At 31.4% G+C, this 24,356-nt stretch overlaps 1 protein-coding gene across 2 annotated transcripts; it reads left to right on the top strand.

Annotated features, from left to right (window-relative positions):
• Positions 1-734: 734 nt before the first annotated feature.
• Positions 735-16,706, top strand: LOC143922741 (phytanoyl-CoA dioxygenase domain-containing protein 1-like). 2 transcript variants are annotated; one of them, XM_077446077.1, is made up of 7 exons: positions 735-792; positions 1,799-1,909; positions 15,454-15,624; positions 15,736-15,825; positions 15,908-16,058; positions 16,129-16,374; positions 16,459-16,706. In XM_077446077.1, exons 2-7 carry the CDS (start codon positions 1,847-1,849, stop codon positions 16,641-16,643), a joined length of 906 nt encoding a protein of 301 aa, XP_077302203.1. In that variant the 5' UTR covers positions 735-792; positions 1,799-1,846; the 3' UTR covers positions 16,644-16,706. The 2 variants fall into 2 exon arrangements, with proteins under 2 accessions (XP_077302203.1, XP_077302205.1); XM_077446079.1 differs by having other exon boundaries at positions 735-796; positions 16,459-16,705.
• Positions 16,707-24,356: the final 7,650 nt, after the last annotated feature.

Here is a 24,356-nt window from a genome sequence, read left to right on the forward strand (position 1 = left end):
ACAATCCGACACTTCACAACAGTACGCGACCAAATATTGTTTGTATGAAATTGTATGAGACATAACGCACTGCGCGACAGTCGCATGCCGTAGAACGACACCTTGCGTCAAAGTTGACTTTTCGACCAACTTTGACGCAAGGTGTCGTTTGCGACGTGACGCAAATGTCGTTGAGTGGGGGTTGCCTTGCGACAATTATTCTCCTTCTTCATATCGTGACTTTGAAATAGCATGTAGCCATAATCTTTTGGTTTTTCTCTATTGTTCTTCTTTCTCGCATATCAAAGATATGTACCATAATAGCGTCCGTTTCGTCGATCTTGCTCCGAGGTACCGAACTAATGATTGACATAATTTACTGCGGAGTGTCGCATCGCTGTCGTTCAAGTGCGCTTTACCTAATATTGTCGCACACTGTTGTAAAGTGTCGGATCGTTCAGTTGTCGCATAGTGCGGTCAGACCTTAACGGCTCATATATTGAAAAAAAATTGGTTGGAAACCCATTGTTGCAGAAATTGGATGACACCGCTGATTACATATATATTTTGGATAATAATATAGGATCGTGATACATTATATGGACATAGCTGATGTGAGTAATACATATGGGGTCGTCATGTTTTATTTTAATTAAAAATCATCATAGTTTGAGTGCAGCCGATCTAATGTCGTCATTTGAACGATCTCGTGGTGGGGCGACTTTTAGCTATTCTTGGGAAAGCATATGATTATCACTACAATTCATTGTGTGGTGAGCGTTGGGTGTGTGTGCCGATAGCAAAGCAGTACAAGTAAGTTAGTAAACTTTTACTCGAGTGTGCCAACACTTTATAATAATACACCGAAAATGACCGAATACGGAATTTCTACGATAGTCGCCAACAGGTTGATGACTATTTTGATCGTTTTAATGCAGAAATAGCACTAAATATTGACAAGTTTCGTTGATCTTCTGTCAGAATACATCAATTTTTTGTCTGATTTGGTTCTTGAAGCAGTTCTGAACCCAATTCCTGTTCAATATATATTTTTTTTTCAATGCGACTTCTATATTTGTCTCTTACAATATAAATAAATGAAAAATTATTTAGAATTCACCTCTGTGTGTGGATTCGAAATACATAAATTGAATAAATAATTTATATTATACGATATAAAGTAAGATTAAGGGCGAAAACACACAGCGAGGAACGTGGCACATGGTTTTTTTTAGATATTTTTAAATATGGAATGCCTTGCACATATTCACGGCCGGCACACACCGTCCCAACATCACCCCCTGGAGTGTTTTAAGTCAAATTTTATCAAATTGGAAGCCAAGCACACGACGTGCCGTTCTTCCCTGTGTGCTTTCGCCCTTAATCATTCCTCTTCTGCTTTGTATAAAATTTTTAATTTTTGATAGTTTTTCACAATATTTAATAGTATTTCAAAAATAAACTTGAACTATTTTCAATGGTTTTTCGTTTGGTTCAGTGCAAAACTGATTTACATCTCTGAAATCGACTATGATGAGTGTGTTTGCACTTTTTGCGTGCCTTTTTAGCAACGAATACTAATTTCCGGCTTGTTTTCACGTATAATTTACGTCAACAATGTTTACCTATTAATACTTGAGATTGTTTCGAGAATCGTACATATTTGCCAAGAGATGTTTTGCTCGATTATAAATTTTGCGAAAGATACGCTTCAATTTGAACGCGACATTTTCTCAGTTGTGCGATGTTTATTTTATTACTATTTTTTTAATCTCCTCTTCGTTATGTAATGATTTTTTTCATTTCGTTCTTGTTTTAGAAGTCGTTGGGTCGTCGTGTCAACTTTTATCTGAACAACGTCGAGTGTATGAAATATAACAATTTTGTCCATACAAGAGGGAACAAAATGGGAAAACATATCGAAGAACAGGTTTGATTATTAAAAAAAAACAATACATTGCAATTGCCTCATTACTAAATTGAACCAATTTGAATCGTACTAACATTTGACATCTTCTTGAATATCATTTATCCCACATTCACGTAATGATTCGTGTCCTGTTATTAATATCCTACATTTACTTTATTTAAATGATCTCATTTTACAAATATATTCTACGTAGTTTATGTATTGTAAATCAATTTCGTGTTTAAATGAAAGATGCTATTATTATATACTATGCATAAATTTGTATATATAACATATGTATGTACATATGTAGCGGAAAATTTAAATCGATTTTTAATAGCTTTTTAATTATTACAACTAACTCAATAATGTATTTACTAATTAATACTGTTATATTGCGATTGCGTCTTATCAATTTGCTAATTCTTTCAAGCGTGCTATATTCATTGCGTATGTATGAAAATGAAGTGCGGCAGTAAAATGGGCGATTTTTAAACAAAAAAAATTCAATGCTAATCACAGATTTGCAAAGCTTAACTTTTATTTTTGCATTTATACAACTATAGCAATGATGATTTAAATTATGTTGATTTTTAGTGTGCATTTTTTCATAGAAATCCACGCGCGAGTTTATAGATCGTATATTTTTATATTTAAACTGGTGGAATTCTACGTCGAATTTTTAAGCAATTTGAAAATTTAAATATAAAAATTGAGTATGATTTTAATAACGGCATATTTAAAATAATCTTAGTTTTAATTTATTCATAAAATCGTTTAAATTAACAAGCAAAATTTAATAAGCTCCCGTATTTCTGCCGCACTTTACATTTAATTGTTTTGTATGGAAATATTCATATTTTCTTTTGTTTTTTTTTTTAATTTTTAAGTAAAAACGTCAAATATATAAATTTTTAATTTATAAGGCATTGGTAGACGCGCCAAGCGTTGCCCAAGTATATTTATAATAAACATTAAATTGCATCAGAGATTAAATCGAATTAAATGTATCGACAAAGTTTAGTTGTTCGTTTCTTCGTCAAAATTGCATTTAAAAAAACAATCTTTTGTTCGAACGAAAATTTTCAGAAACAAAATCTTGTTTGGTCTTTCGTAGCATTACTAACTACTACAAATATCTTAGCTAGACACTTTAAGAAATACATAATTGTCTCCAGAAGAATCCCAATGTCCACATAAATATGTCACAACATCCAATTTCCGCTGGCCAAGTCTTTACTTAATCATCTGCTCCATCTTGGATCGTCTTTGTTTGAATACATTTTCAACTGCATACAGCGGGGACTGAAGATTCCCACCTCGAAATGATTCATTTCTTATTTGGCGATTGCAAACGATCTATTTCAGCTGGATGTTGTCATTCTTTTCGTCGATGTGAATTCACGGGCGTGCCATTGCCGCCCCCGGTATATCTCGAAAAGAAAAAGCGTATCCCACTTCATAATTCTGGCATAAGTCTAGAAAAATCTCCACTCCCACCCTGCGAGTCGAATCTTTGCGAAGTTGCACCATTTCTGCCAAATTCGAGACGTAAACATAATATGTATATAGCGCATCATGCATTTGGGAATGTGGGTGGGTATGTGAAGAACTTGGAATTTTTGAATTGAGAGCTGGTACATCCATAGTTGGCTATCCAATACTTATCTAATGCTATGTATATACAACCGTTGACAGGATTTGGATTTCGTTCAAAATCCAAATCAACTTGTGAAAATTTTACTATTTGATCTGACTCAGCTGTCGAGATGCATTACAAAAATTTAAAAATCGGCATGAATGTTTTTTTTCTCATAATTAATTCCCAAAATGACTCTGATTTCTAAGCTAAAGCAATAATTTTATTATAAAAAAAAGTTTTTTAAAAACATGCCTCTTCTTTTAATTTGTATATAAAATTATTATTTTGAATAAAAATACGAATAATTTTATTTTACTACCGCCATCTATGTTTAAAACTAGAAAACTGGATAGACGTCAGGCGCTTTTCAGAAATTCAAATTTCAAACGCGTCTTACACGATATTTTTGCACCATCTTAATGGCGGAGGATCCATTTACGTATATTGATGACCAAAATGAGCAATATGGCAAAGTATGAAAACGATCGTATAAGAGGCAATTTTTTTCCTGAATTGTAATCGTAAGTGAAACGTAAATAAGGTACATATGTAATTAGCATTTGGGTTAAACTTCGGATTTATATATCTGCCAAACTATTATATAGATCAGCGTTTCTCAACCTGGGTCCACATGGCCCCTTTGGCAGGCCCAGAACCTCTCAGAGAAGTCACAAACCTAAATTCTACTTTTGGGGAGGCAGTAAAAGCTCTAGGGGAGGCACAGTCAGACTAAAATTATACAATTTTTATAGTTAACAAATATCGAAAGAAGAGCTTAAATGTTGTGTTTCTCATCAAACTGGATATCTGTACGTTTGCATTTCGGAAAATATACTAGCTTGTGCAACTTGAATGGTTGGCAAATATCGAGGATTTATCGCATATCTGAAAACAAATGTGCCAAATATTTTTACTTTATCTATGTTTTTAAATACGGTTGCGAAGGCGTTTCAATATTAACTAAAAAAAGATAATAGTCTCTTAATTAAAAAACAAAAACAAAGATAATTGTCAAATCACGAGTTCAAAGACCAAGGTCTTGGAGATTATGCTCCGTAAGTGAAACATTTCTTCGTAATTGAAAGTGAGGTATAGAAACTAAAAATCACGACCAAATACCAAAATGTTCTTAATTAACCCTTTGAGTGGTGACGTCTTTTCTGTTGAAAGCCCACCAGGCTGAAAATTTCGCCAACATTTCCAAGTAGAATTATTTAGAAATCCAATAGAAAGCAGGTATAAAAATTGTAGCCAGTTCAAACAAACCCTAGATAACTACCGTCGAGGATTTAGAGTTTTGTAAACGTGTATTTAGACTCTCTAATATATCTTGCAACAATATAAAATTAACAAAATAAGTCTAATAATTAGTCACCGGAGCCTGAGGGGGCCGTGTATTGTTCAAAGGTTGTAAATGCATTGTTAAAGGTTTGCCGAACAATGGATAGCACTGTGACTATCCTACCTCTACTAATAATGAATGTATTTTTCCAAAACTAGTTCCATCTTCTTCATTGTTGTTAAAATATAATGCTCACGATCTAAATTCCAAGCCACAATCTAAAATACTCAGCAGTTAAGGATTTCAATAGAGAAATTCTGCTATGGTTATAAATTCAGAAATTCCGGTGTAAACCAGTTTTTATAAACATTGGCACGGATTACACGACCCATGTTCAATGCATTTTTTTTCAATGCTACCTGGAAAGGCTTACTGTTTATATTTTACATACTCAAAGAACAACACCTATCGGCGTATTTCAGACTCATGAACTTGTTGGCAAAACGCCGATCGGCGTTGGTCAGCATTCAAAGGGTTAAAAATATTACGTATGTATGTGTGTTGAAATTTTTAATTATATAATAAAGTTTATATAATATATAATATTTTTAACACTTTGCACTCTTATTGGAATTTCTCTTCACCACTAGTCTACTCTAGGATGGAAAAAATTATATGATTTTTTTTTTAATTTTAGTTGTTCATATTATTAAATTATGTCAAAGATCAAATTGGTGAATTCATTTTAACAAAAAATACGCAATTTTTTTTTTTAGATAAAAACTAAATATTATGCTTAGTTATTTTGGGACTATCTCTTCGTCTCCAATTGCGACCATAATAACATGATGTTGATTTGGGATAGCATTTTTCGAATATAGTCAATAAACTCAATTATTTCAAACCATCATAATTACTAAATCGAACTAAATGATAAGTTCTACATTTCTTGTATTATTTATGACTAGTCACCGGAGCCTGAGGGGGCCGTGTATTGTTCAAAGGTTGTAAATGCATTGTTAAAGGTTTGCCGAACAATGGATAGCACCGTGACTCTGACCTCTATTTATGACAGCAGTTTTGTAAAATAAATGAGTTTTATTACTAGAAACTTAGAAATGTTTTCATACCTACCCTATAGTTCGTTAGGCAGTTTGGGTCCAAGGATGCAAAGCTATGTCTGTTTACTCATTGTATTTTAATGCGTACCCACCCCCATAAAGTGTCTATTGGTTAGTTTTTAAACTGTTAGTTAAAATCATATTTTCTATTCGTTACCTACTTGTAGGACACATCGAAAAAAAAAGTTGGATCATCCCAGAAGGCGGGCAAAGACGAAAAGATTAGATTTAACAGATACACGGTGTTTTTGATCACTATTTTTGAAATTTCAATGTTGCCAACACTTGTATTTATTATTTCTCCATATGCACTAATATTACCGAGCACGTCGTAAAATTATGGTCACCTCATCGAAAATACCTCCTTAGAGCACAATGTATCGATACCGACTGCCCAAATAAAACGGCGCACTCAAATGTAGAAGCAGGTAAAGAATTCAAATATTCTTAGAAACAATATAGACGCTAGCCCTTTACTGTAATTATCCTATTTATACATTTTCTAGCATCTCGTATTCTTTAAGTACCCTATTGTAAAATAAAACCTTCAAAAATTTGCCAATGAATATTAAAAATAAAGCTCCAAAGTAGCCGCTTAACAAAGCCACTATACTGGCTTTCCGAGCTGGCAGCCGAATATCCGAAAGCCAATATAGTGGCTTTCAGAGTTCAAGACGTTAATACGTACTTTTTTTCGAGAATATATGGGGGGGGGAGACAGAAAAATATTTAACGCAAAAGGGGGCCACGGTTTAAAAAAGGTTGACAAACGCTGATATAGATCACCGTTGCTTCAATGTTTTTCAAATTATTAAAATAGTTTAGATGACGTATGTATATATAATATATGTATACAAACTAAATTTAATTGAAAGCTTGTTTACTTGCAGAATTTTTCCATTTTACTTGCTACAAATTTGCTTCAGATATACATAACTCATTGTAAAATAATACTAATTTATGAATTACAGCAGTGTTTTTGTTGGCTGTAATGTTTCACTATTATTCAATTAGAGTTTTTACATATTTACCTCCCAAACTTTGAATTTTAGATCCAAAAAGGGAATACACCTATTATAATTTAAACAAATGTGCAATTATGAGCTATGGACGTGCACATTCGCTCTATTGTCACGGATATTCCATTAGATCCGTCTTGTTGAAGCGTGTGGAATCTATGGTCGATTTGGGTATCACTTTTGATCCTCAGCTCACCTTTCACAACCATATCAAGAAAGTCGCTGACGTTTCCTTTCGTCGACTTGGATTTGTTTTGAGATATGCAAGATTATTCTCCAATCCTTTGTCTTCTCGCTTGCTTTTCAATTCGCTTGTGAGAAGTAAGCTAGAGTATAATGCGATTGTGTGGAATCCGCATGAAGCAAATTACTCTCTGATGATTGAGAAAGTGCAAAAAGCATTTCTTCGTTTCATATATAGGAAAGAATATGGGTATTACCCATATCTCTACCCCACTCCTTTCCTTTTGGGCATGCTTGGGTATAATTCCCTTGAACTTCGGAGAAACTTCTCTTTAATTCGTTTCGTTCTCCTGCTCTTACGTGGTAATACGTCATGCCCGTTGTTGCTGGAGCAGTTGGGACTTTATGTCCCTAATCACTATGTGCGTGGTAGACATCATCATTTGCTGGCTGTACCTCCTGCCCGCACAGTCTTTTTTAGAATGGATCCTATTCCAAGAGCTATTCGACTGAATGAAATCGTTGCTGCCGAGACTGAATGTGATATTTTCCACCTTAGTGAGCGTAAATTGTCGGAAATTACTCTAACCCATTTATCTGGTAGTCTGCGCTCATCATTGTTTTCATGATTGATTGTGATTTATGAGTGAAATTTTGATTAACTCTCTTCCATTTGGGCCTTACAGGGATGTTTTGTATTTGTAGTTGTTTCTTACATATTTATTGAAACTGGCTGTAGGTGCAAGGCATTCCTTATGCTATATTTTTTATTTGATATTTTTACTTAATCTGTTATTATTAAATGCTATTTTTTTATGTTTATGTATGGATGTATTTATGTTTATGTTTAATTGTTATTTATTTATTATTTTTTTTATATTTTTTGACCATTGTGGCGCTTTAGGAATTCCTGTTATGCCACAATGGTGTGTTTAGAATAAAATAAATAAAATAAATAAAATAAATAAAATAAATAAAATAAATAAAATAAATAAAATAAATAAAATAAATAAAATAAATAAAATAAATAAAATAAATAAAATAAATAAAATAAATAAAATAAATAAAATAAATAAATAAATAATGAGAGCGATTGCACTTGAACCAAATTGATTGTATCAATTTTCGTAATAAACAAGCTCGAGTGTGTTTTGTGAAGGTGTGATTTAAAAAGCTCTTGAATCGAAAATCGTCGAATTGACCAATGTTGATCCAAACAAAACCAAAAATAAACCGATCTAAGTTTGTCTCTAGATATGCGTAGTAGAAGCTATGCGCGGGAAACTCTGAACTGAAAGTCATAAATAAATTTATACACGTATGCATATAAACATAAATAAATACAAGGGAGACCAGTGTTTCTCTATGAGTGCGTGCATTATATTTTGCACTATTTATAACCGATGTGCATTTCACGGTAACATTACTTTTTGGTACGCTTTTAGATTGTCACGTTACTATACATTTGTATAGTATTTTTGCATATTTACATACATATATTTATAATTAGGATGGAGTGCATTTGGACGAATGAACGCTGTTTTTAAATCAAAAATGCCACTCTGCCTGAAGAAAAAGATTTTCGATCAGTGCGTTTTGCCAGTGATGACGTATGGATGTGAAACTTGAACACTGAACGCCAAGATGCTATGTACGTAAAATCCAATGCACGTAAAATCCAATGCACTCAAAGAAATATGGAACGCTGTATGCTTGGCATAACGAGGAAAGACAGGAAGCGGAACACGTGGGTGCGAAGTATGACAAGGGTAGTGGACATAGTGGATAGAGTGAAGAGATTGAAATGGCAATGGGCGGGTCACGTAGCTAGGAGGATGGAAGAAAGGTGGACAAAAGAAGTGCTTGAATGGTACAAGAGAGAATGAAAAAGGGTAAAAAGAAGACCGCAAGGAAGATGGGTGGACGAAATTAGGAACATGTGTGGGGTGAGATGGATGAGTATTGCGCAAAACATAGACGAGTGGAAGCGTGTTGGAGATACCTTCATCCAGCAGTGGATGGCGAATGGCTGTAAATGATGATGATGATATCTATAAAGCGGAAAAATTACAAATAGGGAATATGCTGTAGGGCAGTGGTCGCCACGCGGGCTTTTTTCCGGTATTATCCTAGTACTGTAAAGAGTGGATCAAGTTTGCGCCGTTCTTTGTTCATTGTTCGCCGTGCATTGTTAATTTTTATGATGAACCTTTTTTTGCACTCTAGCTTTGTAGTTTGCCGTGTTTCTGGGAAAATAGACCCAAAACGCCCTGTTTCCTGGAAAAAGCACGCTTCCGGTCCTACCTCTACCTATTAGCCTATTTTTTTCTACAGATGCGGTTCATAGGGGTTTCCAATATCCAATATATAATATGTATTTTAATAAAATAAATCACAGTAAAATAAATAAACAAGTACTATTTATTTTAATAAAATAAATCAATAACAATATGAATACTTTCGTGTTAAATATAATAGATTTAAAAGCGTACTCGATGTATGTTTGTGAGTATGCGCGGTGCATCGACAAGTATGGAGATTTCACAAACGCACAATCAATCAGCGTGAAGTGGTCCACGTGGACTAAAACTTTTGACCAATCAGAGCAATGACGATACATTCAAAGCATCCGCTATAGGGATGTGGCGTGCGATCGTGTCGAGGATACTCGGGAAAGTGGGGTAGTAGGAAAGTGGGGGGGGGGGGGGGTGTAGAGCGTCTGACATGTGCTCCTGATATTGAGCTCCGAGCGATTTCAGGCATAGCGAGGGATGACGTCAGCGTCAGATGCGCCTAAGTATATTGTATATTTACAAATCAGCGCATTCAGAAGGCGAAGGTACATCCAAATTCATCCAATTTTACATTTCAGCTATGAATATTATTTATTTTAAATTCAAAACTTACAGTGAAGCCTCATTAAGATGCCGCATATTAGTTGACGGAGCCGGAGAAAGCCATCGGCTTTTGGATAGCCTTAGACGATGCATCCATTGATAATGGATGCCTTTGGGATGTTAAGTGGGGGGACGGGTGGGGGGTGTAGAGCGTCTGACATGTGCTCCTGATATTGAGTGCCGAGCGATTTAAGGCCTAGCGAGGGGTGACGTCAGCTGCGCCTAAGTATGCGCCCAAGCATGCACCGGAACGTACACACATACACACATCCCCGAAGACACACACGTTCATTCATCATTTCGAAAGGGTGAATACGTGCGCGCGCGTGCCTATAAATTACCTTACGTTTAGGGCTTCCAAACCGGTTTAAACCGAAACCGAAAAGCCGGCTTTTTGACCATTTTTCAAAAAACCGAAAACCGGCTTTTTGGCTCGATCAACCGGCTTTTTAAGGTTTTCTTTAATTAATGTTTTTTTCCTCAAAATTAACAATTATGAATTTTAAATTTCTATGAAAGATCAAAATAAATGTGTATAAACGCTCTTAGGTATAGGCGAATATTTCTTTGAACAAAAAAAAAGCTACATTACTTTCTTTCTTGAGCGGTTTCTTTGAGATTTAGTAATGGACCATGTCATAAACCAATAAAATATTATTGAAAGTATGTAGTTTCAATGGCCTACCCAACTTCAGGTATAGAAAGCATCCTTATCTATCGCAAACCCTTATACTTGAAAACATCAAAAAAAGTAGTCAAATGATTTATGGCAAAATGCATAGGAATTTCCGAAATATAATTGATTTTTCTTCGAAGGAATTGCCCTTTAAATATTGAGGCCACATACCTACTTTTATTATGGATTTAAAATGTTCGTGATCAAATGAATTTGCCGTTTCAAATGAATTTGTTTCCGAAATTTGCAACGGTTGCTTTTGGATTTTTTAAGCTAAAACAGATGCGTAAAAACAACTTTGAAATCTTTTTATCTATAATATACCTAGCTTATATAATACAAATTTTATTATTTGTAATATTTGTAATAATAATATAAAGTAATGATCTTATGAAAGTTCATAATGTTTATAACTTAATTTAATTTATAAAAAAAAATTTTTTCTGCATAATTTAGATATTATGCAAATATATACATATTTACATTTTTTTTTTTCGATATAAAAATTTTAAACTTAAAAAATCGTATTTTTCTAAAACCGGTGAAAGCCGGCCAACCGGCTTTTTATTTCGGGCGGTTTTTTGGAACCCCTACCTTACGTTATATTTATATATAACATTATTATATTATATTTATATATATATATATATATATATATATATATATATATATATATATATATATATATATATATATATATATATATATATATATATATAACTTTATTTTAATTCGTGTATCAATTCCTTTCTGAAATCAACAGACACAGCACTAGTTTTGAATAAGATCCGTCGTTTCCATTTTCTCTTTGTCGGGGAGATTTATACCTACTTTTGTATACAGGTTTCCACTTACAATTAACGACATCAGTCCGTCCAACCATAATTAACACTATTTTCTGTTTTAACTATTCGGCTTCTTTGAGAGTACTATTTTTAAATAAAATAAACACCCCGTTGGCAGCTAAATAATGTCTTGCTTACAGAAAAAAGTATTTAGTTAACAGTAATTGCATACAAGAATAGTCTCAATGAACGGAAATAGCAGGACTAATATACCATTTATTTGTCGAATAAAAGGTTCACATCAAAAATAGACAGCGATACATATCGCTAAATATGTATGTACATACAATGTTCGACAACATTTTCGGTATCGCGGCCCCTTTACAACCTGTCTCAAGTTCGCAAACCTTTTCAATTTTAATTAGTGTATGGAAAAATATATATAATTTGTCTGTCGACAACAACTAATTCCCCAGCTGATGGTTGACTCTGCGTTTGCCTCTCCAGTGAGCGATGATTGAGTATCTCATAAGCCTAAATCGGAATTGCAAAAAAAAAAACAAACATTATAATCATTTATATCGGGGACGTACCTACTTCACAGTTTTGTAACTGAATATCCTGTATTTGAATGTTTAACTTTGGAGTATGTTTCAATAAAAATGTGATACACGCAAGCGGTGCTTGTTATATTGAAATCGATGTTTTTTTTTATTGAAAATTAAAAAATAAAAAAAATAACGATATTACCGGTAATACCGGTATCGTTCTTTTTTATTTCGATAATTACAAACCTCCTTTACGTTTCACTTACGATTACAATTCAGGAAAAAATTTGCCTCTTATCTGATCGTTTTCATACTTTTCCATATTGCTCATTTTGGTCATCAATATAAATAAATGGATCCTCCGCCATTACGATATAGATAAAATATCGTTTAAGACGCGTTTGAAGTTTGCAAATTTGAAATCTGGGTGACGTCTATGTAGTCTTTAGTTTTATACATAGATGGCGGTAGTAAAATAAAATTAGTAATTTAAATATTTTTTGCAATCCCTAATAGACCCATCTTACACCAAACTATTATAAGTCTAACAATATAATCCAACCTCAATATTAGCAAGCGTCGTTAGTAGTTTATGAAATAAAATATGATCTAATTTGTTGATATTGAAAAATTGGGGTTTGGCGCATCCGCTCGAAAATCGCCAGATCAACAGAACGGCAGCTTTAAACGTAATTCTCGTTTTCTAGAATGATAGATTTGCACATCAGATGACGAGTAACCTTTCGATGTGCACAGATGCAATTATTAAAATTGAGTTGGATCTTTCTGGCGAGTTTAATAAGGCAATATTCGGAACTTATCGAATCTTCCCTTATTAAACTCGCCTGAAAGATCCAACTCAATTTTAATAATTACCATTTTAATAATTGCATCTGTGCACATCGAAAGGTTACCCGTCATCTGATGTGCAATATATCATTCGATAAGACGAGAATTGCATTTAAAGCAGCCGTCCGTTAATCTGTCGTTCAATTTGTCTGGCGATTTTAGAGCGGATGCACCGCATCCGAAAAATTGGTACTGGCCGAACATTATGAAAACTGGACTAATATAACAAATAAATAAGAAGAAAACGAATGAAACTTTCAATTTAAAAGGAGCTCACCTCTGATTGAGAGGTGCAGTTTTCTCATTGACAGGTCATTTCGAGAGAATACATGCATATAATGAATGAATGATATGTTTCGAATTCCGGAAGCTTCTTTGAATGTCTAAAGGGCTATATTTAACCGTGTGATTCAGGAACATGGCTATTAGCAGCTTTTCGGTCAATCGATCTACTCAATTTGGCACCCCAGACTGCGATCCGACCCACTGGCACACAACTAACTGGTGCATAGGAGAATACAATTTGAATAAGCAACAGCGACACCGAAATCGCAGGAGAAAAAGAAGCAAAAAGTCAACTAACGCGTAGGAATGCACTACACGTGTTGATTCAATGACTGAAATAGTTTCAAGAGCATCTGCACTCCATAACGTGTCCAAATCTTTGTGGAACCCCCACGGAGTATATTTTTTGGGAGTCTAGCCAGTGTTCTGAAGTGCAAAATTATATTTTGAATGTAGTTCTTCTGTTTATATAACATTTTTTGAATTTATGAAACAGATTATCCTTTTATATATGCATACTAGCGTTGTGCCCGATGAAATGTCATCGCATGGGTTGTGGCATATTAAGTTATTATATGTAAATAAAAAAAAAATCAAAAGAAATGTGTCGGTCCTGTGTTCGATCCGCACACGATCGTATGTTTTTCAAATACCTTTTAAATATATTTAATTTAATAAATATATTTAATTGTTTAATATGAAAAAAAAATTTGAAAACCACCTACCTACATACATATAAACAATATAAAACACCAATAAAAAAATTAACTAATTATTTAATTAATTAACTCTTTGAGTGCTGAAGTCTTTTCTGTTGAAAGCCCGCCACGCTGAAAATTTCGCAAACATTTCCAACTAGAATTATTTAGAAATCCAATAGAAAGCAGGTATAAAAATTGGAGCGAATCCAAACAAATCCTAGATAACTACCTGCGAGGATATCGAATTTTGTGAAGGTGTGTTTAGACTCTCTAACATATCTTGCAACAATATAAAATAAACAATAGAATTCTATTAATGAATGTATTTTACCAAAACTAGTTCCATCTTCTCCATTGTTGTTAAAATGTAATGCTCAAAATTTAAATGCCAAGCCACAATCTAAAATACTCAGCAATAAGGGATTTCCATCGGGAAATTCTGCTATGGTTATAAATTCAGAAATCCCGGTGTAAACCAGTCTTTATAAACATTTACATGGATTACACAGCCCATGTTCAATGCTACCTGGAAAAGCTTAGCGGGTAGTATTCTTGTTTACTTTCTACATGCTGAAAATACAACGCCTATCGGCGTTTATCAGGCCCATGGACTTGTTGGAAAAACGCCCATCGGCGTTGGTCAGCAATCAAAGGGTTAATTAAATTTTCAATACATGACTTGCCTAGAGGAAACATTGGTAGCGAAAAGTATATATAGAAGTTTTTTCTTTCGTTATTATATTCGTATTGTATTCGTACATTTTGTTGGTAGTGTTTTAGCTGTGACGTTTATATGTATGTCGAATCGAAACGACTATTATAGTACGGCGAGAGTTATCGCAGATACACATACAGACACCCAGACAGAATAGCGATATAATATATGTATGTATTTATAATATTATCCTAACTATCGTACATCGATATTAGTACTAATATTTACATTTCATACCTGCCTATTATGATAAGGTCTGTGATGTTTTTAGCACTATTGCGATCAGTATTCCGTTTTATTAGTATTTTTATGTTTATTTGTATTCAATTGCATATGTGCAGTATAAAAGCTATTACTATGATGTGTTTACATGCGTTCTACACTGTTTTTATGTCTGGTGGCTCCCATTCCAAGAGCCATCTGTCTTCTCAATAATATCGTTGCTGCTACACCTGAGTATGATGTTTTTATTCTTCAATGAGCGTAGGTTGACTGAAATTGCATTGTTCAATTTGTCTGTTAACCTACGCACATCCATTATGAATGGAAAATCTTACAAGAGTTGTACGAATGTGCCAAATTTTTAGTGTGTTCCATTTATTGATGATTTGGACTATCAGCCAATACTGAAATACATATGTATATTGTAACGTTGTACTATTTATAAGTGCAAAATACCTCCTCCCCTTCCTTCATTTATACCTATAATTCATATTTACATTTTTTTACTCAATCTTATGTCATTTATTATCCATTCTTTTTCGTTTTATCTATTTTTTATTTGACCATTGTGACGCAAACAAACATGTAATGCCACAATGGTTTCAATTTGTCAATAAATACAACAAATATATAAATTTAGATGGAAGAAGATGGAGTTGTCGTGCTAGAAGGATTCTTTACTCCCGAAGAAGCCGATGAACTCAAAAAAGCCGGCGAAGAATTGGAAAGAAACAAACCAGAGAATGAGAATGGAATTTTTACAGCGGTGGAGACAAATGGCGATGAGATTTCCACTGATAAAAAGACTCAGGTAATAGTTGAATATATTTCATAACCTCAAAAGGGAATGGTTAAATCTGGGAATAGATGATTCAATTCTCCTTATTTTCAAACAATTTATTAAGTGTGTTTCATGTTTTAGAATCGAGACATGTATTTTTTGGAGAGTAGCGACAAAATAAGATATTTTTTGGAAACTGAAAATAATGACGGAAAGCCTAGACTGAATAAGGTATACACCGTGCTTTTTGTCAGCCAGGGAATTCACAATTTATTTCTATTTTCAAGATGTTAATCCCAGTTTATATTTACAGGTAGGACACGCACTCCACTGGCACCATCCATTGTTCAAATTCTACACATTCAGCAACAGAGTTAAGAAAACGTGTTTAGCTTTGGGTATGAAAGATCCTTCCGTCGTTCAAAGCATGTATATTTACAAATCGGCGCATTCAGGAGGCGAAGGTACAACCAAATTCATCCAATTTTACACTTCAGCTATGAATATCATTTATTTTAAATTCAAAACTTACAGTGAAGCCTCATCAAGATGCCACATATTTGTTGACGGAGCCGGAGACAGCCATCGGCTTTTGGATCGCCTTAGACGATGCAACCATCGATAACGGATGTCTTTGGGTTGCCAAAGGCTCTCACAAATCTGGAGTACACAGAAGATTTTTAAGAAATCCTGATAACAAGTCTGATGAATTCCTTATATATGACAGACCATTGCCGATGTATCCCTCGTCTAATTTCATGCCATTGCCCATATCTAAGGGTAATGTTGTTTGAGACGTCATTTTGATTTTGATTTTAATAACAATTATATTTGCAATGTAAGAAGTGTGTGTTCAATTTCCAGGTGACTGTATATTGTTGCACGGAAGACTCGTGCACCGTAGCAATGCAAACAAGTCTGATAAGGATCGACCTGCCTATACCTTCCATGTCGTTGAGAAGACTGCCAAATATTGCGAGGACAATTGGTTGCAAGAGGGTTCTGAAGCACCATTTGTCTCCCTATATGTAACCCACCAAATGCAATAAATAATATAATATTGTTATATAGTTTTTATAAATATAAATTTTATAAATATACTATACTTTTTTAATTACGTTTTTCATTCCAAATTCCAAATAAAAGGTTTATGCTATGAGCAATTGCATACCAAGAATTCAAATTACTAAATACTCTACATGAAATATTACACACAACGGAGAACAAAATTTTATGATTTTTATTTGCCTCAGCTTTTAAAGTTAATAAATTATTAATAATTGATTACAAATATGCGTGATATTGAAGTATTTTCGTTATGTACGTGTTACACAATGAAAAGAATCGGATTTCACAAACCGAAGAACATTTCATGACTAAATATACATTAATGCTTTGAGAAGAGCACAAGGTTCTTGCCTACAAGGTGTAATTATAAGAGATATTGCAAATAAAATAAATAAATGGCTATATGTACATATGTAGCCAGCAGTATGGCTCGGTGGTTGCGTTTATGTTTAACACCGAGAGGTTACTGAGTTCGATCCCGTGCTAATCTTTAATACTGCTAGTCAGACTTGGATATTTGTGACTCCAAATCGATCGTTTCTTATCAAAGTTTGCCAATTTATCTGATTTCATTGTTGAAACGGTTCCTCTATCAAATTGGCAAAAATAATCCTATCCACAAATGTATGCATTTGATTTATGTACAATATGTAAAACTTTACGTACAATTCTAAATCCATAGGTGTCTCTATGGATTAATTCATTGTTAATTTGCCTCTCAAAATACAGCGATTTATTTAATAAAAATGCTGTAAGGTTTGTAATTAATTGTCTAGGAAGGCACATTGGGGTTTTCCTGTTAGGCCTTCCTGGTATATATCTGTGTAAAAAACAAAAATAAATAAATGTTTTTGAACTCATGTCTGTCGATTCAAATATTATATAATAAAATATGTACATGGTTTAAAGTTTAAAGACCACAAAACACTAAAAAATGAGCAAACTGAATAAAATGGTTCAAATAAACAAAGATTCTTATAAAAAATGGGAAAATTTCTTGTATAGGTTATCTTTCAAATTAAAAATCCACTTACTATGTATGTATATATTTTCGGTTTATCAAAGGATTAATAAAGGATTAAGTCAAATGTTACAACAATGAAATTGAAATTTTATTACATATTAATCACTGTACTTTATTCAAAACACATTTTTTCTCAAATACACACACATGTTTAATTTCAATACTCGAATTCACAAACAAGTTTGTGAATATAAGGCTTCTGTCATTCTATTGTACATACTACGGTCTGGTTTACAACATTTTACATAAAATTAAAGATAGCACAATAAAATAGTAAGCAATTTACATATATTCTCAATACATATGTATGTATGTATATTAAAATTAACGTTAAACCCCAGCCTAATTGTCAGTATACAAAAATAGTGGAATACTCTCGTAGTTTCCATTAATATATGTATGTAAACTTTTGTATGTACATTTTGCGTACTAATGTTTAAGTTTTACACGCTAGAGTAGTTTTTGGCACAGTTCTAAATACCATTATTCAATTTTACAGCGTTGGTATGAAGTCGATTAAATATGTGAATATATTGAATGTTACGGTGCCGTTTAAATGTACACACTATCTATTGGCTATATATTATGTATGTGTAATTTTTATAATTAACTTTTTATATTAACTAGGCCGACTGGTCGATCGCCGAAGTCCTTCGAGCAATGACAGGCCGTTGCTCGTTTTTATTTTTTTACGTTATATGTATTTGCATAATTATATTTAAACAAAGCTTCTTCTACTTAGCGTATCTACGGTAAGACGTGCCATTGAATTTTAACCAATATTTTGCGAATATCTTGAGGTAAACAAAATTCAAAAATATAAATATTATAATATATATAAAATAAATATAATAAACATAAATATAATAATTATAATATATATATATATATATATATATATATATATATATATATATATATATATATATATATATATGTATATATATATATATATATATATATATATATATATATATATATATATATATATATATATATATATATATATATATATATATATATATGTATATACAGGGCTTTTTTTTTTAAAACAAAGATGCTGGAACTGAATTCTTGTCAAGTATTTTATTAGAAAAAATTATTTTCAAATTGTATTATAAAGAATATTCGTTTGAAGCATAAAAAATGCCAAAAAAGGTGCCCGAATGCTTTGGATATAATATTAATATCTGTATATGTGTAATAATATAAAAAAAGCTCTGTATATCTATATATATATACATATATATATTGTACACTTAACATATATTTTTATAATTTCACACTTGCTTATATATACTGGAAAATTGCAATAATTTCCATTGACTATAATCTATAATGCTTCATAATCGTTAGATTACACGTAGTTTCTTTTTTGGTTTTTACAGGATGGGGCGGATACAATAAGACGAATAGAAACTTGAAAATGAAAAGTAAAAAAATCACTAGCAAAACAATTGGCCAACTACATAAGCTAATATTGTGCCACAACGTAATTTTTTGATTTGGACATCCGGCAAACCATATGTTGTTGTTGGCTTATGTAGTCTAGCTTCGAGGACGTCATTTCAGTTTTTCAGGGGGAGGGGGAGGGGGCAAAAGGTCAACTTTTGCCCCCAAAGTTGACTTTTTTCTATATATAATTAATATAATTTTTATATATAATTAATATAATTTTTATATATAATTAATATTATATTAATATATAATTAATATAATATAATTTATATTTATATATATATATATATATATATATATATATATATATATATATATATATATATATATATATATATATATGTATGTATGTATATATACAGGGCTCTTTTTAAAAAAAAAAAGATACCGGAACTCAATTCTTGTCAAGTATTTTATAAGAAAATATTATTTTCAAATTGTATTATATAGAATATTCAATTGAAGCATAAAATATGCCATAAAAAGGTGCCGGAATGCTCTGTATATCTATATATATATATATATATATACATATATATATATATTGTACACTTTAAAAACATTACATATATTTTTATAATTTCACACTTGCTTATATATACTGGAAAATTGCAATAATTTCCATTGACTATAATCTATAATGCTTATTAATCGTTAGATTACACGTAGTTTCTTTTTTGGTTTTTACAGGATGGGGGGGATGCAATAAGACAAATAGAAACTTGAAAATGAAAAGTAAAAAAATCACTAGCAAAACAATTGGCCAACTACATAAGCTAATATTGTGCCACAACGTAATTTTTTGATGTGGACATCCGGCAAACCATATGTTGTTGTTGGCTTATATAGTCTATCTTCGGGGACGTCATTTCAGTTTTTCAGGGGGAGGGGGAGGGGGCAAAAGTTGACCTTTTGCCCCCAAAGTTGACCTTTTTAAATATATAATTAATATAATTTTTATATGTAATTAATATAATTTTTATATTTAATTAATATTATGTTAATATATAATAAATATAATATAATTTATATATATATATATATATATATATATATATATATATATATATATATATATATATATATATATATATATATATATGTATGTATGTATATATACAGGGCTCTTTTTAAAAAAAAAAAGGATGCCGGAACTCAATTCTTGTCAAGTATTTTATTAGAAAATATTATTTTCAAATTGTATTATATAGAATATTCGTTTGAAGCATAAAAAATGCCAAAAAAAGGTGCCGGAATTCTCTATATATAATATTAATATCTGTATATGTGTAATAATATAAAAAAAAGCTCTGGATATCTATATATATATACATATATATATTGTACACTTAAAAAACTTTACATATATTTTTATAATTTCACACTTGCTTATATATACTGGAAAATTGCAATAATTTCCATTGACTATAATCTATAATGCTTCATAATCGTTAGATTACACGTAGTTTCTTTTTTGGTTTTTACTGGATGGGGCGGATACAATAAGACGAATAGAAACTTGAAAATGAAAAGTAAAAAAATCACTAGCAAAACAATTGGCCAACTACGTAAGCTAATATTGTGCCACAACGCCATTTTTTGAACTGGATATCCGGCAAACCATATGTTGTTGTCTTATGTAGTCTGGCTTCGGGGACGTCATTTCAGTTTTCAGGGGGAGCGGGGGGGGGGGGAAAGTTGACCTTTTGTAAGAAGCTTTTGATCGACATGTTCACTTCTTGCAGTTTCTGCTAGCCTAAGTTTTCATAAGGAATAATCGATTTTAGTAAGATTCGACCTGGTCAAATTTAGGGGAGGGAAATGCCTCCTCCTGAACTCTCAAATGACGCCCCTGTCTGGCTTCAATAACACTTGCCGCACTGTGATGGATAGCGAGTGACCAAGACTTACATTTTATTTTATTTCTCCAATGATAGTGAATACAGAGTCTTCATATTTTATATATTCCTCTTCAGAACCTCTATGATTCGAATCATGTCATTATGAAATGAAAACATTGATCAATATCAACAGAATTAATTATTTTCGTGGGAAGCCCCTGTACACGTGCCTGACAGGCTCGAGAGAGAGAGAGAGAGTGTGTGAATTCAGTATGCGCCGCATTCGGTGGTTAGTGTGAGAATGATATCCGCCTTGGAATGGCGGCTCTGTCTTAGCTGTTATTTTTTTCATTTATTTTGTATTATTCGACTTTCAATACATGATAAAATGTTTTTTAAAGCTAATTACAATAATTAATCTCGCAGATTTTGCATTATTTTAACATAAAACACACATGAGGCAAGTGTTAAGCTAGTGAAAATTTTTCATCATCAAAAAACTAATCATCTTATTGATTTCACTCCATCCTGCGGATTCATATTATATATATACACAGAGTGTCAAAAAAAGTACTATATGGATACACTTTGATTGTTAATATTTGTTGTATTTATATTCATAAATATAATTTTATATTTAAATAAAATCAAACCTTAAAATAAAGATTATATCAAATATTCAGAATTTATTTTATTTTTATAATGATTTTAATTATTTTGCTGTCTAATTCTTTTTGTATGTATGTATAATTAATAGTCATTTATAAAAAACTTTTATAAAAAAAATACAATAAATAAGTAAGTTTGTTTTGTACTATTTTGAAACACTCTATATATATGTAGAATATTTGCTCACCTCTTCGATAAATAAAATTAATTAAATTGAAATTAAAATATTAACACGGACGTTTTGATTTAAATGTGAGATTAAATAGAAAACCCAACTATAAAATTTATATTCTTCGATATAAATGGTTCACAATTTGCATATTTCTGGTAAAAGAGTTTTATAAATTAATGTTTAACATTTTTTTTTATTAATTTTAAATTTATATTTATATTAGTTTTAATTTATATGTTTATTAAAGATTTAGTCAAGCCTCTGGATGGATTAATATCAGACAAGAAAGCATATAACAACCTGAAGGTTTAATCGTGAAAAGCAAACAGGTACATTAGTGTAAAATCAGCTTCTAAAGATTGTTTGGCACACGATGTTTGAAAATAATGTTATATAAAGTCAACTCTCCTAAAACACGCTGGATGTACATACATACATAAATACAATAATGAAAATGTTTTTTTTTTATTTTTAATACACATAATAATCAGAGCAAAATTTGATATCGTCGAAATAATGAAGATTAATCATTTTTAAGGCTAAAATAAAAGCATTGCAAATTAAAAAGAAAAAATTATATCAGCTTCTATAAAATATGCATTTATATAATATTATATTTTCATTTGTTAGTCAATAAAAAATCTTAAATTAATATTTTTACTCCTTCGTTTGATTATTGAAAAGTTATTTGTCTGATTAAGTCTTTATGTATTTTATACCCTTTATATTTTTTTTAATGCAATTCAAATTAAAACATCCCTGAATATAATAATTTGAGCAGCCTCACATTGAATTGAACTGCAAAATCAGCACAATAATTAATACATAAATACATACATACGTATATGTAAATATGTATGAATGACAGATAAATTAAAACAGTACATAGTACATCGTTTGCAAACACATATTTCCTTTCAAATGTCCAAAATAACGATATTGAGATTAGAAATAAAATAAAATAAAATTATCTCTTTTCAAAAAGGAATATAATGAATACTAGAAATTGTACTAAAATATATGTACAGTTGAATTAATTAAGATCAATGTAGCGAAATCTTTCCCATAAAATTGTTTAGCTGTATAAAAAGTTCACTGTTTTGATATAATGCAATTTTTCGGAGATAAATTTACAAGCAATAAAGTTACAATAATAAATTAACCTATTTGTTATTGATCGAATTTGGAGTATATCACAAAAACAGAATATTGTATTATACAAGTAAATTCAACTGTATTTATTTGATTATAATTTCTTTTAGAAATTTTTTATACAATCTAATAAAAATTATAGCTATGCAAAAATACATTCATATTTGTAGTTTATAATTGAGAAAAACCATTTTATCATCATGACAAGAGATACTTAGCCTTTATTTCGGTTTGGTTTAAATTTAAAAATGTTATTGACTTATGCGATATACACTTAAGTATAGTTTTGGTTTTGACTTATTGTGTATATTTATTTATTACAATACAAGTTTTATTTAATTCTCAAGTATACTATATGTATATGTATATGAAGATCAGAACAATTAATACGATGGATGTAATATTTATGACATCTTATTACTATCCAGGGTTGCCAGATTTCCAAAATTACAGATTGGGACACTTTTTCGCACGATAAAAAATGAAGTTAAAGAATTGGTGAAGAAATTAAGAAAAAATACACTATTATAATATATGTAAATAAGTACACATGTATAAAGAAGAGAATATATAAAAAATAGTCACATAATTATCCACAAGAATCACAGTTATTAAAATACATACATATATTGGAAACAATTTGGACAATCTTAACAGTTTATTTCTTGCCTTTAGCTTGTTTCAAAATATGTTTTCCATCTTTACTTAATAAAATTTTCTAAAGTCATTACATTTGTTTCCACGGTTTTTAATAATAATCTGCTTCTCCTCTTTTTACAGGTTGCACTCATTAGAATAAATATTATTTCGTAAATTGCATTGGAATGTTGAATTGAAAGTATGTGGGCCATAATTTTAAGCAAACTATGGAATGATCTTTAAAAAATATTATCCGTTTCTCACATATGTATTGTTTTTTTCTCGTTTGCTTCATTCATATTCAGTACAAATGTGTTTAATTAACAGACATCTTCGTATTGAAGGTCAACATTGCAAAATTGATGACAATTCGGCTTTGATGTTTGGTTTAAGGACAAGATTTTAATCGATTGAAATTTGTTATTACTGTTGAAGTCAAATCATTTCTATATACGTGCATATTTGGACATACATATACAAATTTTGTTGTCGGGATTTTCAGAGGCAATGCGGGACTTGGGATTTTTCTGTTGAACTCGGGACAGTCCCGCTCAAATAGGGACGTCTGGCAACCCTGTTACTATTCCAATTTTATAATCTTTATACACGTTAAAATATTATATAAAATACAATGTATATATGATGTTTTTGTGTTGTAATGAAGTTATAATAATAGTAAGTGATATAATGTTGCCTATTGTTATCTGCAAAAGCCTGGTTATACAAATTTAAAATATTA

This window comes from Arctopsyche grandis, chromosome 2 (genome assembly GCF_051622035.1).
Source record: "Arctopsyche grandis isolate Sample6627 chromosome 2, ASM5162203v2, whole genome shotgun sequence".
Classification (NCBI taxonomy): domain Eukaryota; kingdom Metazoa; phylum Arthropoda; class Insecta; order Trichoptera; family Hydropsychidae; genus Arctopsyche; species Arctopsyche grandis.

Bases quoted from the DNA above. Each gene is read 5' to 3' on its own strand.
- LOC143922741 (XM_077446077.1), top strand. From the start codon at position 1,847: ATGAAATATAACAATTTTGTCCATACAAGAGGGAACAAAATGGGAAAA. The intron at 15,625-15,735 runs GTAATAGTTGAA...TTCATGTTTTAG, and splicing joins CCACTGATAAAAAGACTCAG to AATCGAGACATGTATTTTTT. The intron at 16,375-16,458 runs GTAATGTTGTTT...TTCAATTTCCAG, and splicing joins GCCATTGCCCATATCTAAGG to GTGACTGTATATTGTTGCAC.